The sequence below is a fragment of the Lagenorhynchus albirostris genome, chromosome 8 (genome assembly GCF_949774975.1).
Source record: "Lagenorhynchus albirostris chromosome 8, mLagAlb1.1, whole genome shotgun sequence".
NCBI lineage: Eukaryota > Metazoa > Chordata > Mammalia > Artiodactyla > Delphinidae > Lagenorhynchus > Lagenorhynchus albirostris.
The window spans coordinates 28810023-28825546 of NC_083102.1; the positions used below are offsets into that span (position 1 = coordinate 28810023).

The 15524-nt window shown below is 40.6% G+C and overlaps 1 protein-coding gene across 2 annotated transcripts in view; it reads right to left on the reverse strand.

The window, feature by feature from the left end:
* Positions 1-15524, reverse strand: part of CPED1 (cadherin like and PC-esterase domain containing 1) — a 301570-nt gene that overhangs the window by 9540 nt on the left and 276506 nt on the right. Inside the window, exons 18-21 of one of the 2 annotated variants that reach the window (XM_060156796.1) lie at positions 14246-14466; positions 13896-13997; positions 13397-13484; positions 9382-9528 (exon numbers count right to left, since the gene is read on the reverse strand). In XM_060156796.1, the coding sequence (XP_060012779.1) occupies positions 9382-9528; positions 13397-13484; positions 13896-13997; positions 14246-14466 (558 nt within the window). Of the gene's footprint in view, positions 1-9381; positions 9529-13396; positions 13485-13895; positions 13998-14245; positions 14467-15524 lie in introns of those variants that run through there. The other variant, XM_060156797.1, reaches the window with a different exon arrangement.

Here is a 15524-nt window from a genome sequence, read left to right on the forward strand (position 1 = left end):
CTGAGGAATGAGGGTAATGGATTTTTAAGGTTAGAAAACATGAGCTTGACCAGGCAAAACCTGCTAACACAATCTTTTAAGATGAATGTATACTATTGAAGTACTTTTTATTTGGTATTGTCATTCTGCATTCAATCCAAGATCCAGTCACAAAAGTTATGACCAGCTGCAAAATTAGTTTAATAATTCACAGAAATAGAATAAAAATAAAGTGACAAACAATAGCTAGAAGCCAGTCCTTATAATTTCATTTCAGGAAATCACGCAATTTTTACAGATGATAAGGAATTCTTTCATCTACCCCCCCACCCCCAATATTTAATTATGGCCACATGAAACAAGCTATGTTTTGAGTGAAGGGAGTCCAACTTCTGAATGGGTCAAAGATGCTGCGGATTAGAGGGCAAGACTAAAGTTTTCTTTAGGAATGAGGATTCTTTTTTTCATTTTGTTTTTTGGTGTTTCCAGATATGCAATGTCTCTGTCTCCCATCCTACCTCCAAATCTTCAACACTTTTTACCTGACAGCTGAGGCTTTTTCATTCCCGTCCCCAGTCAGAGCTCGGTTCCTGACTTCGGGAACAAATTCTGCTCTGAAGTGGGAATATTCATTAGCGGGAACTACAGATCAGTAGTTTACCTATTTCACATTAAACTGTTGGTTCTATCTTACACTTCTACGCAGCTCCCCAGAGACTAACTCCCTGTCTTAAACTCAGTTTCCTAAGTGGGTGAGTATTCATGTAACTGGATTCTTGATACTATTTGAATAACCTTTGTTAGTCTAATCGATTTCAAGCTACGTTACTTCCCTGCTCTATTTAGATGGACATGTTGTGTCTTGGAATCTATTTTGATCTTAACTCACAGGTGTTTGTTTCCATCCATCTCTCCTGAACTTAGAATTTATATTTAAGAATATGGCACTATTGGGAGTTCCCTGGTGGCCTAGTGGTTAGGATTCTGAGTTTTCACTGCCGTGGTACAGGTTCAATCCCTGGTAGGGGAACTGAGATCCTGCAGCTGCACAGAGCGGCCCCAAAAAAAAAAAAAAAAAATATATATATATATATATATATATGGCACTAAAATGTTATTTAGAAAACAATTTGTGTGGACCAACATTTCTCAGTGCTGGAATCACTGTAGGAATTTGCCCAGCACTATCCTGGCCTTTTTAAAAGAGATCTACTAGGCCATTGCATTTCTTGTCAGAAGAGCTCTCCAGCATCCTGTCTGAGGTGGCACATGACTGACTGACTGCTGGTATGTAGGGGGCTTGGGGAGAAGTTTGGGGGCTCTACTTTTCAGCAGCCAATTTCACTTTTGGCTTTCTGATTTTAGCTTCTAGATTAGTTTGCTCTTTGCTTTCCCTGTGTTTCTGAGTCTAGACTCTCTGCTGTTCAACTTTAAAAGAAATCATATGTATGGTTGTAGGTTCTTGACTGCATGGGTTGGGGTAAGGGACGCAGGGTCCACCAGTTTTGCACACAGACTTTTAACCAATTGTTTTCTGACGTGTGCTGTAGCCCTGCCTTCCTCAGCACGTGGCTCCTTCAGGTCTGAGCCATTCAGACGATCCGCGGGTCAAGGGTGCCCCTCCTATAATTGGTATTTCTCCTCTCTAAGCACTTTATTTTTTTAGGGAAAATATGAACTTTTATTCTTTAAAGCTAGAAACCAATTTTTAAATATATTTTTTAGTTTTTATTAAAATATAGTTGATTTACAGTGTTGTGTTAGTTTCAGGTGTACAGCAAAGTGATTCAGTTGTGCATATATCTATCTATCTATTCTTTTTTAGATTCTTTTACATTATAGGTTATTATAAGATATTGAGTATAGTTCCCTGTGCTATACAGTAGGTCCTTGTTAGGCACTTTACATTGTAAATTCCTTTGCAGGCTAAGTCAAACTTCTTAAAATGAATTCTGTCTGTTATGAGTTATTTCTTATTCTGTCTTTTTTTTTGGGTGGTGGTGGTGGTGAAGATTTATGTCTTTAAAGTCTTTTTCGTGGAGTTTCAAGTGGAAGAGAAGATAAATGCTTGTGGTCAATCTGCCACATTTAATCTGTACTCCAAACGTGATTTTAGACCTTATTGTCTATGCTAGTTTTCCCAAAGTGTGTTTACTGAGGTGTTAATAGCTGTTATTAAAAAAAGAAAAGTGGTTCTGTGGCCAACATTTTGGGAAAAACTGGGTCAAACTAAGCTAAACTGTTTCTTTGCTGTAAGGGCTTTTGGGATCATTTAATATGCTAATACTATTTAAGAATCTTAAAGTGGAGGGGCATACAGTATTTCCCAAACCGCAGATCCTGTTTTCACCAGGCTAGAATGCTAAAACCTAAAGTAGGAAAAATGCTAATCAAAGCAGTTCAAAGTCCATCTCAGCTTGGCACTTAAAGGTTGGTAGTGAAACCTCCAGCAATGAGCGTTCATTGCACAGAATATGAGATAAAGTAGTGATGTGTCAGCATCTCTTTCTAAGGCATACTGACGTTCCATGTTCCAGTAGTGCAGAGGTTGGGCTGGATAGCTGCCTCCTGGGGATATAGTACCAGTGCAACGTAGAGTGACTGACACTTTTCTTTGTTCATCCTCCATTATAACTGTCCTTCTTAAGAGAGATACCCTGATGTTATTGGGTGTCCACCATTCCATAGAGGATGGTCCCTTTGGAAGAGGATTTAGTACCAATCCATCTCAGGAAAGGTTGGGCTCCATTATGGCTAATGAATTCATTCTCACCAGGCACCGATCTTGAATCTAATTGGCCACTAGAAAAGGCTAGAATTCACTTGCAAATGGAATGAACATGTATTATTTTACACAGAAAGGACTGTTTAGAATTATCTTCCAAAAAACGGGGTGTGGGAATGGTAGGTAGTGAAAGCTTCTGTGACTCTTCTTTAGTTACAGAGCCATTGAAAGATTTCAGGTGACACCATTCCCTTTGCAGTGTAGAAACATTACACCTGGTGGGGGCAGGAAAGATGAACTCAAGTAGTTCAAAGTGAAGGTTCCAAGAGGAAGATATTCTAATAGTCTAGGGCAAATGAATGACAGGGAAGAAGACCTTCCATCTCATCTTGTTCATTTACCAGCATCCTACCAACTATTTACCAGTGTCCTTGACCTGGTCCTCTCCCACACTGTCAGGAGCCTTCCTCTACCAGTCCTACCCGCTCCTGTATACTCACTCTACCCCTTGGTATTAACTATTCCCCCTCTGCCCATAAACATGCCAAAGTTGTTCCTCCTATAAACTGCCCCTAGATCACTTTCTCTTCTAAATCCAATATCTTCCCCTCTTTCTTATTGTTACTTGTTGAAAGATTTTACCTTTTCTCACTTCTTATACCTCTTCATTCTATTTTAGTTTGCTCCCTGCCCTCAATATTTTACTGAAACTACTCTTAATATGGTAAGAAAGGACCTTATCAATGCCAAAAATCAATGACTATTTAAAAATCCCTGTCTTAATAGAGTTATCTATTACACTGGACAACATTAACCCTGTTTCAATCTCTCCTTACACATTTTCACTTTTTGGTTTTCCATGGTACCCCACTCTACTAGAGCTTTCCTCTAACAGTTTATTCTCTAAATGCAAATGCTCCTATTTCTCCCAACTTGGCTTAAATATTGGTGTTTCCAAGGGTTCCTTCCTCAACTCTTCTTACTCTTCTCACTTTCTTTGGATGATCTATTTTCATCGTTTCGACTATTACCTATCTTCTGAGGACTTCCAACTTTTTAATCTCCAGCCCCACCCTGTCCCTCAAGCTTCAGATGTGTATCTCCAACTGCCTGTTAGGATGCAGACAGGCATCCTGGATGTCCCACAGGCATCTCAAACACAATATGTTCAAAACGGAATTCATCTTTTCCCTAAGCCTGTAGCTTCTCAGTTACTCCATGTCTCAATTGCCGGCTCAGTTCTCTAATCCGTCACCCAAGTTAGGAATCATCTTTGATTCTTCCTACACCCTCATGCCACTCATAAGATCTACAGATACATATTTAATAGGGCTTCTATTTGTCTGCTTCTCTCTTATGATTGCTGTCTCTGTCCAGGTTTGGGTGAGCCTTTATCATCTCTTACCTGACTTCTGAAAAAGTCTCCTAACTTCTCTCCCTGGCTGAGTCCTTTTCAAATCTTCCCTCCTCATGGTTCTCAGACTTAACCTATTTGAAACAAAGATGCGCTCATCTCACTTCTCTCCAAAACCTTTCACTGACTCTCCATCACTTAGAGGATAAAGTCTAAGCTCTTACCATGATCTGGCCCTAGCCTACTTTTCCCAGTCCCCTTTTATAATTGATGTTCTACAATATATAGAATTGCTTGTGATTTCCTGAGAACATCAGGTTATTTCAAAGCTACTTTGGTTCACATTGTCTTAGGGGTTGGAATGGTTCCTTTTGCTATTACCTTACTACTTGACTAGGACCAACTCATCCTTTAATAATAAACGTGGGTAGTTTTCAAGGAGAGGTTCACTCAATCCTCAGATTGGATTAGGTGCCCCTTCTTGGTATTATTATAATACCTTATTATATCTCTTTAACGTATTGTTTCATAGTATGGATTTTTATGCCTGACTCTCTGACTACAATGTGTTAAAGGTAGAAAATGTGTCTTATTTATTTTTTGCATTACTGCTGTTTAGCTCAAGAACTGGATTCAAAAGATAAATATTGGACAATTAAGTAAAAGAATAAATGTGGTCGAGGAAATTGGAACAGAGTATAGGGGAAAGACTTGGAAGAATATTTACAAGGTAAACAGGATTTGGTAACTAGCTGGTTGGAAGTTGCTAGGGGGCTGAAGAAACATAAGGAGGAGTCAAGGATGACCCTAGCTTGTAAAAGACAGTGCAAGAGAGTGAATTCAGGAATACGAGAGAACAAGAGAGCGTAAAGGGAATATTAATTCTCAATTTGGAAACATGTTGAGTTTGAGACGCTTATAGGAATTCTACAAAATGTTTTCTACTTCATTTGACAGCAGTTAGTACAATGCCTACATAGACACTCAAAAATTTGTTGAATTAGATTTCTATTACTAACTTATTAAAAATAGCCATGCTGATAGTTAAATTCTGGGATCTGCTATGTAAGATGACTATACTTGAATCAGTTATTTTTTCTTGAAAAGTCAATATTTCAGTTTTTTAGAGAGATGAATTTAAAGGCTTTTTTCTTCAACTGTGTTCATAATAAACTTTGAAAGTTTGAAGGAAAAAGAGAAAACCTTTAGGTCCACAATACAGAAGGAAAACAATTCTAGGCCAGATAAGCTTTTGTTAATTTCATTAAGATTAAATAATAACAGGAAATCATCTCTGGCAAAGAACTGAAAACCTCTTCTTTCCAAGGTGCAAGAATCAAAGGAAAACTGTTGATATTCGAGCTGGGCGGTGATGCCGGAGGGTTTCTGTGTTTTGCTTTGTTTTGTTTTGTTTTTGACTGAGTCAAAAGCTAGAGCGACATCTGCCAGAAAACAGAGACATCATAGAAAGTTTGTGCATAACAATTGGTTGTGGGTTTGCCCCTTCTGCAGCCAGGTTTGGGCTGGTAATATGTTTGTATGCTTTCCAGGTTTTAGCTCACTCAGAGTAGATGTTTGCCACATAACTAAAGGCACCATCCAAAACCACTCTTGGGCGACAGCTACCTGGATCCTGTTTGTTGTCCTGTATAAACACTGGGAAAACAAATTCCACTTCTACCCATGAAGAGAAACACCTGCTTTTCTCATCAGCAGGAACATTTTAGTCGAAATTGATGCATACCAGTTAGGAAATTGTTTATAGATTCATGGTGGCAACATATCCTCTCTTGGTGACTTGACAGATGAAAGGGACACCCCAAGACCTTTAATCTCACCTATGGCAGCAAGAGCCCACTGGAGCAGGTTTGTTATGTCTAGGATAGAATTCTCACCACAAATCAAAGAGAACCCATCAAGATCTTACTGTGATGATTACAGCAATCCTTCTCAGGTATCTGTGAATCTATAGTGGGAATGGTTTAATTGAACACCAGAAGATATAAGGCTCCCAAACCCAAAATCTTATTGTTCTAATACAGTAGACCTTAATGCTTGCTTTTACTGTACGACAAATTCCTTTCCCAGCTCCTGAATCCAGCACAGAGGAAGAAATGGTTGTTATTAATGAATTTCTGCCTTTAATGTTTTGTATGAGACGAGTAATCTACGTGTTCTTGGCTTGCCACATTCATCATCAAATCAGCCTTTGCAAAAAGCTTTCGATTTTCTTGATTGTTTATAATAAGCTAACAGTGACTCAAGATGTTGGGTGATGGTTTAGAAAGATTATAAAACATCCGTGTCAGCACTGGAAACCTCCTGAGGTACAAGTGGTACAAATTGTTCAAGAGTTAAGCAACAATTATGCCCAAGTGATGAATGGGTTTAGAGACTTTGTGATAAAGGGAGTCAGTTGAGAAAGATGATCTTATCAGTTCCATGTTGTAACTGGAAAGGCGAATGCTTCCAGAAGTATTTCAGCTCCAACATGAAAACATCAAAATGGATAACACTGCTCGAGAATCAACAGAGATAATTTGGGCAATACCTATATAGCTTGCCATCAAGGTGGCACACATTAGAAACAGGGTTTAATAAAACACAATTTGTGTATAATAATTGCACACAAAAAATTATAAAATCAAATAAGCGAAGTAATTTTACCTGACGTGCTTAAATCATGATTATGGAAATTAAGGATGGTTTTTATTAGTAATAATTATAAGCCAGTATTCTAGTTCTGATGGTTCAAAGAGTCTTTACTGTAGTTCTCAAATTCCATGACTCTTACTGTCAACTGGTTGATCCTGTGACAATCATGTGGGAAGGGCATCTTCTGTTTTTATTTTTTATTTTGTTTTAGCCGCACTGTGTGGCTTGTGGGAGTTTAGTTCCCCGACCAGGGATTGAACCCGGGCCCTCAGCAGTGAGAGCGAGGAATCCTAACCACTGGACGGCCAGGGAATTCCCGCATATTTTGTTTTTAATGGGAGCCATGTGGGAAATCAGTAGAGGACTTCTCTTTTTTAGACTTCCAGAGCACTAAAGCTGAAAAAAGAAAAACAGGCACCCTCCCCCAAAATACTAACTGGAGACACATTATGTAAAAGTAAATAAGTACACCTTTTCTAAAAGAGGCAAAAAACCTCTGTATGTTGTCATATGTATGTTGTCTTTCAAAGCCCCCATTTTCTGTGGGTTTGGCAACCTTTGGCTTGTTTCTACAGCCAAAATGGTTATGGTGATATTAGGTTGGCTCAGCTGCAAGTTCTGTTTCTTCCTCTTTCAAGCTACCTGCTCTTGTATTTCTAAGCCTTGATCTTTTGCAAATAGGAAAGGCACTGGAAGAATATTTTCTTATGGAAGAAGTAAGTAGACACACAGTATCCTACGGCTTAAAAATCTGATCTGCAACGGCATGGCCAAGCTTCAAGTTGCTAAAATGCCATGCCCTCAGCTGTTGGTGGAGGCTCTCGCTTCTCTGAGAGGTAGTTCCATTGCCACACAAAAATATAACATGAATTCATTCGCAGAACATACAGAAGAACCAATGCAGTGTCAATAACTTTTGGACATTCATAAAAATCTGAGGATCGAGATGGATTCTGACAGTCATCTTAGGGTTGAAAAACAGGATCAGAAGAAACCTTTAGTTGTCACCTCACTAGTCAACCCACTCATGGCTGCACTCTGGCTTACAAAGGGTGCCACACCAGAAAGAACAACTGGATCAGTATCTGACAGGACGGTCAAACGAGACAATCTCCATCGCAGTTTCAGCTGTGTCCTTTGGGGATTGGAAGCATTAGAACTGGTATGAGACACCATGGCTATAGATCAGCTTTAAGGTGGCAGAGAGCGTGAGAGAGCAAGAGTGAGAGTGAGAGCTAGAGAGAGAAAGAGAAAAAAGGGACAGGGCTGCACTGGGAGCTCACTGTATTTCTAGCAACAGCAGAGCAAGGATGCATGGGTGTTTCTTGTGGACCAAATGTGGACAACTAAGTAGAGCGAGCCTGGTGCTATGCTGAATATTTTCCAAGAGGAAGCCTGGAGAAGCAAGGTGACCCGCAACAGAGGGATGGACAGTTGGAAGCCAAGGCGGCAAGGAAGGAATGCAGCTGTAAGGGAGACACTGCCTCTGTCAAAGAAGCTATTATCAGAGGGCTTGGTGGGAGTGTCTTCAAGAAAGTTCACAAGAGCACCTTCAAAAGAAAGAACCAGCATGTTATGCCCAGAAAGCACATCGATGGGTTACGCTTATGCCACTCAGGTCAGACTTTTGTTGCCCTTAACATCTCCCTAACCTGACCCAATGAAGAAAGGGATGACAGAAGAGTAGCAAAGCACGATGGGGGAAAAAGGAAAGGAGACTCCTGCACCCTCTCTCTTACTTTGGGCTTTTGAGACTGAGGCAGGCCTGAGCTGGGGGAAGGAAATACCTTCATGTGGTTATAACACAGGACTGGGCAATTTTAGTACTGAAGTGAGAGTCTTCTTGTGCCTGAAAGTGATTGGAGTCCTATTATTATCTGAAAGCGGCTTTAAAATATTGGGACGTACCAAGATTTTATGCAAGTGTAGGGAGGAAATAATCCACAGAGTTTGAAAGGGCAGGACGGGGGGAAGGAAAAAAAAAATTTGCTGCTATCACCTTCTCAGCTAAGACTATTTAATTACTGGCTACAAATAAAATCATTTCCACCACTAGGAAGGAAAAACTATTCAAAACACAGGCCTTCCAGGAATTCCCTGGTGGTCCAGTGGTTAGAATTGGGCCGGGGCCAGGTTCGATCCCTGGTCTGGGAACTAAGATCCCATAAGCCACGCAGTGCAGCCAAAAAAAAAAAAAAAAAAAAAAAAAAACAACAAAACAAAAAACCAAACCTAAGAAAGGAAAACAAGAAAACAAACACCACAGGCCCTCTGGTTAATGCATCGGATAAACCAGTGGAGGAAGCCTTGATTTTCAAGCTCCACTAAGACATTTGCCACCTTCTTTGGATACAATTTCTGATGGGAAGGCTTGGAATCTATTAGAAAACACAAGTGCTCTCCAGGTTCCCATCTTCCTGCTTGTGTTGACCACTGATTCTGGTTTTCAGGTGTCTACATAAACAGTAATTATTCTAACACACTTCATTTTGTAGAACCTCGAGTTGGGACTGCTACATGCTTTGGCGGAGTGATGATGAACACATTGTTTAATCTCCTCCGGACATGGTTTCTTTAATGCAAAATAAGACTGACAATGCAATTAAAGATATAATGAGAAATTTAAAAGAATCAAAAGCTACAAAAATCAGAGAGCCAGCATAAATACCTCATGAAAATGACATCCGCACGTCCCCTGCAAAAACTCTTTGTATCGCCCCATTGTTATAGTGAATGTGTCAACCACTTCATAGCCATATTTTTTTGCAGCTTCCAGAATAATCAAATTTTCTTTCCATAAATTCTGAACTTCACTCTGTATTGGAAAAGAGAACAATGAGAATTTTGATTAAGAAGACTTTTATGATTTAATAATTCAGGTAAAATCATGTAAATTGTCTTTTTAAAGATTGATCTTATTGTAAGATAAAGAATTAATTTCTTTAAGATGTGTTCCAATTTTCATGTTCCCCTTATATAAACATTGATGTAAATATAAAATAGCAATATATCAATATCTATAGTGACACACAGTTTGGAACTTTTTCTTCTATGAAAAGCAGTTAGGTTTATTGACACAGAGATCTACTGAAGTAGCTAAGATTCTCAATTTAAAAACCAAGACTTGAAAATCACAAATTCTAGCTCCATCTATTTGAATTCTTTTAGGCATCTGAGTATTAATTAGTATGTTTTGTTTTTAGCTCTGTGCTGGGGGACAGGAATACAAGGATAATAAACCATGGTACCTGCTCTTAAGACATTGCATTCAAATAGGAGAAACGTATATGTAAATATTTACTAAGTCCTTTATTGGAGGTAAATATACCAGGCTCTGGGCTGGGAGAGAAAAGGGAATAGCTCTGCAGGGGCAGGGGGACAGCTGGACAGGGAGACTTCAAGAGGGGTTCCTGAGCAGAGTCAGGTTTGCTGGTTGGCAAACAGGGGGGGAAAACAGAGAGTGGGAGTGTGCTTTGGCGAGCCCCAGAATTGAGTGGAGGCTCCAGCCGCTGCTTCCCTAAATCATATTCCTCCCTCCCTCACCAGCTGTGTCTGAAGCAATGATGGAGCTCGGTGGGGGCTCTAGTTCAGGTCCACTACTGAGAAGAGGGACTCCTCCACTAACTACTCCAGCTCCAGGATGCCTCATCAGGTTGGCCAAGACTTTCTCAGACTGACTCATAGTCTGAGACTCTTCCTACCCCATCCATCCTTCTTCTACTCCCTTTATATCAGACACATTACAGTCAAACACGGTTCCCAGTACAGAGTAGACATTCAAAAAATATTTCATGCAAGGTTGAGTGATATGCATTGGGTGGTGTGGTCTGAAACTGTTCTCACCTACTTCTGCCCCCTCCTTTTTATTCTTCTCAAACATTCTTTCTAATAAATGCCTTTATTTGGCTAACCCTGTCATGGTGTCTGTCTCTTTGAGAACCCAAACTAACACAGGGAGGGAATTGAACTCCCCTTGTCTTTTCTAAAGAACTAAGAAAAAAATTTTTTTTCATTTTCCAGGTGAAACAGCAAATAATTACTTGCATTTATTAATCCACCTGCAAGGTAAAAGAAGCAGTACAAAGACATCTAATTTTCTGTCTTCTCCACTGTGCTTGCATAACTATTTTTATGTGACATTCAAAGAAAAGTGCTCCCCCCCTGCCCCCCAAATAAATGCAGTGAATAGAAAAGGCTCATAAAGGAAAAACCTGGAGGAAAAGAGACAGATGGGAACTTGGTCTCTGCCATCCCCTGAAAAATAATGCTCAATGCCATTTGTAGGCCTTTTCGTGTTTGGTTACAGTATCCTCTCAACTTTAATGTGTCCAGCTATAAAAGGTAGAGGAAACTTTACAGGAAGTGTTTTACAGAGAAAGTTCAGTTCTCTGGGAAACAGACTCTGAGTCAGAAATTTGCATGCAGGAGGCCACCAGGAAAGCTCCCTTGGGTTCAACTCCTCCAGGGGAGTGAGGGCCTACACGCGGGACAGAGAGAGAAGTTGAGCTGCAACCTCGTTGCAACAGAGGCTTTTGCTGATCCCACCGGGAGTTCTAGAGCTGGGGTGGCCCTTCTGAGATGGCCCAAATTAAGGAAAGGGGGCTGAGTCTTGGTTGAGGCTCTGCCCAAAAGGCAATTCCTGCTGGGACTCAGGTCACACCCGCAGCAGCCCAGAGGAATGAATGTCTCAGCCCTGAAGGGACCATCTGGGAGCAAGCAAATCCTACAAAACGTCACTCAATCATTCACGCGTGAGAGGTTTTCTGAGAGTCTCCTATGTGCTGAGCACTGTGTTTTGCATTTGGGGTACCAGAGTGAGCCATGCAGACTTCCCTCCCCCATGCCGGCTCCCACAGAGATTAGTCTAGCAGGGGAGACAGACAACCAAAGCTGGTATCTGTTGAGGGACCTGGATGAGGACACCAGACAATGTTAAAGGAGCTCATAGCAGGAAAAGCCAACTGAGTCCAGGACGTCAATTAAATCTTCCCAGAGAAAACTGGATTTAAACTAACACTTGAAGGGTGACCAGAAGTTACCCAGGTGAGTGGGTAGTGGAAGAGTGTTCTTTGGGAAGAGGGAACAGTGACTTCCAAGACCTGGAGGTGACTGAGAGCATGGCACGCTTGAGGAGCTGAAACACTCGGTGTGGAGTGTGTGTGTGTGTGTGTGTGTGTGTGCGCGCGTGTGTGTGTGTACACGTGTGCATATGCGTGGAAGCAAGGACTTAGTCTACCGAGGAAGGCGGAGGCCACATCTTGAGTGGCCACGATGAGGATGATGAATGGCAGTGTCTGATGACAAGTTCAGAGTTCTTTTCTGCCTCCACTCGCTCTTGTCCTTTTCTCTTTTGTTTTATCATTCCCCCTCCTCTTCTTCCCTCCTTTAGTTTTCACCCATTTTGCAAAGACTGATGAGCACAATGGAAGCCCTGGTGGCAAGCACGATGGTTAACAGTGTCTGGCGCAAGGTAAGTGCCGAAGAACTGCTGGCAGAGATGAGTTCATTCTAAATCGAAGTAGGCATCACAAGTACTCCAGTTCCTGCGAGAAGCCACAGTCACGGAAGCAAAGCGGAGCTACCAGAGTCCTCAAGGAGGAATTACAAATGTGACCTGCAGCTTCCAAATAACATGAAAGGAGATTCAACTCATAACCCACAGAGACAATTACCAAAAGACCCCTCTCCTAATCCCCGACCATCTCAAACCCTTCATCTACCCCAGATGCTAAATGACTCAACTCACTTTAAATGACCTTAACCCCTCCTGACTCCAAGAGGCTGAATTTGGAGGTTTTATTTGGGCCACTTTCTACCAGTTCTCCTGCTTTGGCATCACAGATCTGGCGGCCAGGCAGGCAAAGTTTCGAGAAAGGAGAGGAGGATCCTGTAATCCCTGTCGGAGAAAGCTAGGAGCGCTCGTAATTGACACAAAAATAAATCTCACTCGGTTTACACATTAAATGGACAGCCTCCTGTCTCCCCAGTTCCCAGTGCCCCCGCCACGAGCTCCCCTGAGCAACTGCACACAAACCCGGCTGCCTGTGAACTCTTCTTGCTGAGCAAGGGCAGCTGGTTCTCTTAGCTACAGATGTTGCCTTTCCTTTCTTTTCTGAGACTTCTATTTAGTGTTGAGACTAACTCGTTACTGTCTTCTGTAAGAACCGGTCAGAGGCCTCTAACTCCTTTCATTTACGAATATCCAACCAGAGGCAAAACGAATGATACTACTTTAAAAATACTACTGATTTTTTAAAGCAATCAGTCAGAAATCATCTTAAAAAGACACCCTTTTCCTAAATACTCATTGATGCTGACAATTTCACATGTGTTTCAGCATGAGCCCTTAACGGTGTGTGAAACATTACTGAGGTTAGGAGACACTTTAAAGCATGATCCATTTCATCTACCCCTCAAGTCTTTATCTTTTCAAACTCTGGTACCCCCTTTCTTCTTTTATGAACTCAGAGCATTATTTATGACATATTTATGGGCTGTAGTCCCCTTATTTCCAGGAATAATTATATCTGATTTATAATCATAATCCTTAAGTATATCATCTCCTTTGAATTTTACGAAGGTTGCTTAATATTATGTAGTGCCTTTTGGGTCCTTTTTCAGACACCAGCAAGGATCCTTATAGGAAACTTGAAGTTCACATAGCCTGGTGAAAATGGGCTTACCTGCGTTAGGAAGTGTACTCCATCCACCGGCAGATGAAATCCAATTCCCAGAGTTTTGATGATCACAAGGATATTGAGTAAATTTTCCCTGTGAAATAATCAGAACACAAGCCATGAACTTTGATTACATTTCTGGATGTCCGTGTTTACATAAGCAGAGTGGAATTCCTTTAGAATGTGATAATTGGCATATAGGACTAAATTCTCATTTTATAGGTTTCATATATATTAGTGTTGTTTTCTTTTTCGTGGATTGAGTTTTATGTGTCAGTGGGCATGTTTTGATTTGTAGTAAATGTAAACTTGCATACTGAAGAGCCATCTTGTGATTGGATATAAAAGTATTTTGAAACATTTTAAACTAGACTTTAAGTACTGGATTCTAAATTACAAGTTGCCCTTTATATAAAATCTTGATAAAATTCTGTCACATCGAGTAACTTTTTTTTTTTTTTTTTTACTTAGAACAGTAATGGCAATTATTATTGCAGAAATGTACCTCTTTAAAACCTTGTGAATAATTTGCAGGTGATTGGAATTAAGCCACTGAACACCACCAACGACTAATACAGTCTGGCTGGTATTCTCCAGGGGATGTGATCTGAAAGAAAAACAACACATGTTGCCTTGAAACAGATGGTAAACATTTTAACAGCATTGCCTCACATTTCATTGAACCATATCTGGCATCCTGATCACAGGACCTCCCTGTCATTTCTAACTCGTTTTCAGCCATATTACTTGGTATTTAAACTTTTCAGTGCATTTGATATACAGCAAACAATTATGACAGCTAGTAAAACATCTATCCATTGTGGTATTGTTTCATTCAAAATAGTTCCACTGTACCTTTGCAAGAGATGTTCAAGGGCTTTTTCAAATGTTGGTCTCAACGAAGGGCTTATCCAGAACTGTGGATAGTAGGAATAGCTGACCAAAGTCTTCCCACCATTGACGTTGTGATAGAACTTAGTGCCATGCACCTTCTGCCATTCTTGAAAGGTTTCATTCAATCTTTCGATCAGATAGTACATTATCCCTCTGTTGGTCGAATCTCCAATGAAAAGAATCTATAAGTTAAAAAATCTTGCTTTCAAATCTGATGCTTATGTGATATAGAAGACAATATAAAATAAATAATTTGATGAAAACGAAGCCACAAATCTAATTGAAGGACAGCCCTTTAAATGGTCAGAAATGACATTAATCATATTCTCCCCCAAACCCGTTCGTTTTCCTTTTCCATATCCTAGTAATGACATCATCTACTGACCTACTAACTCATGTTTAAAGCTTTTTGCTTTCTTTATGCTGTCTTTAATTTCTCCACCTCGCTTATGCTCTTAACTTTCTCATCGAATCAGCTTAACACATTTCATTGATTCAAATAGGCATGAAGTATTCTAGTGCTGTAAGAATACTTAGAGATTTTCCAATCTCTTTATTTCATAGATGAGAAATCTGGGAATCCACAGAGGTTAGCCAGCTCGATAGAGGTCAAGCTACTACTTGAGAAAAGAGCCACAGGACGAGAATTTAATTTTCTGAGAAGCAGTCTGTGTTCCAGGATGCAAATCCCAGTGCCATTTGCCCTGGAAGCCTCTCACCCATCACCTCCTTCCCATTCCCACCAGCGGAGACCCGCTTCAGGCTCCGACTGCCTCAAAGGTGTGCTATTGTTAACACTTGCTTAATGGGTCTTCTTGCACAATGGCTGCCCTCTAATTCATTCTCCACACAGTAATACTGGGATAAATTTCCAAATGTCTCATCTCACGTTCACACTCAGAAACCTTATCGGCTCCCCACGTACTACAGAATCAAATCTTAACTCCTGAGGTTCGGTTAACATTTGCCGAGTTTTTATTGCATATCGGCTCTTGCTAAGTGGAGATTTCACATATACTCACTTTTAATCTTCATAATCGTGGGGTGTGAACCATTCTCTGTTTCACAGATGAGGGACTTGAGGCTCAGGGAGACTGAGGTTATAAATCTAGTAAATGGGGAACACAGGACTCAAATCCAAGTCCTTTATCTCCAAGTGCAGGGTCGATGGCCCCACGCTCTCAACACTTCTCCTAAAGTAAGCAGGTCAGATTCCTACTTTTTCACTGAACATGATTTG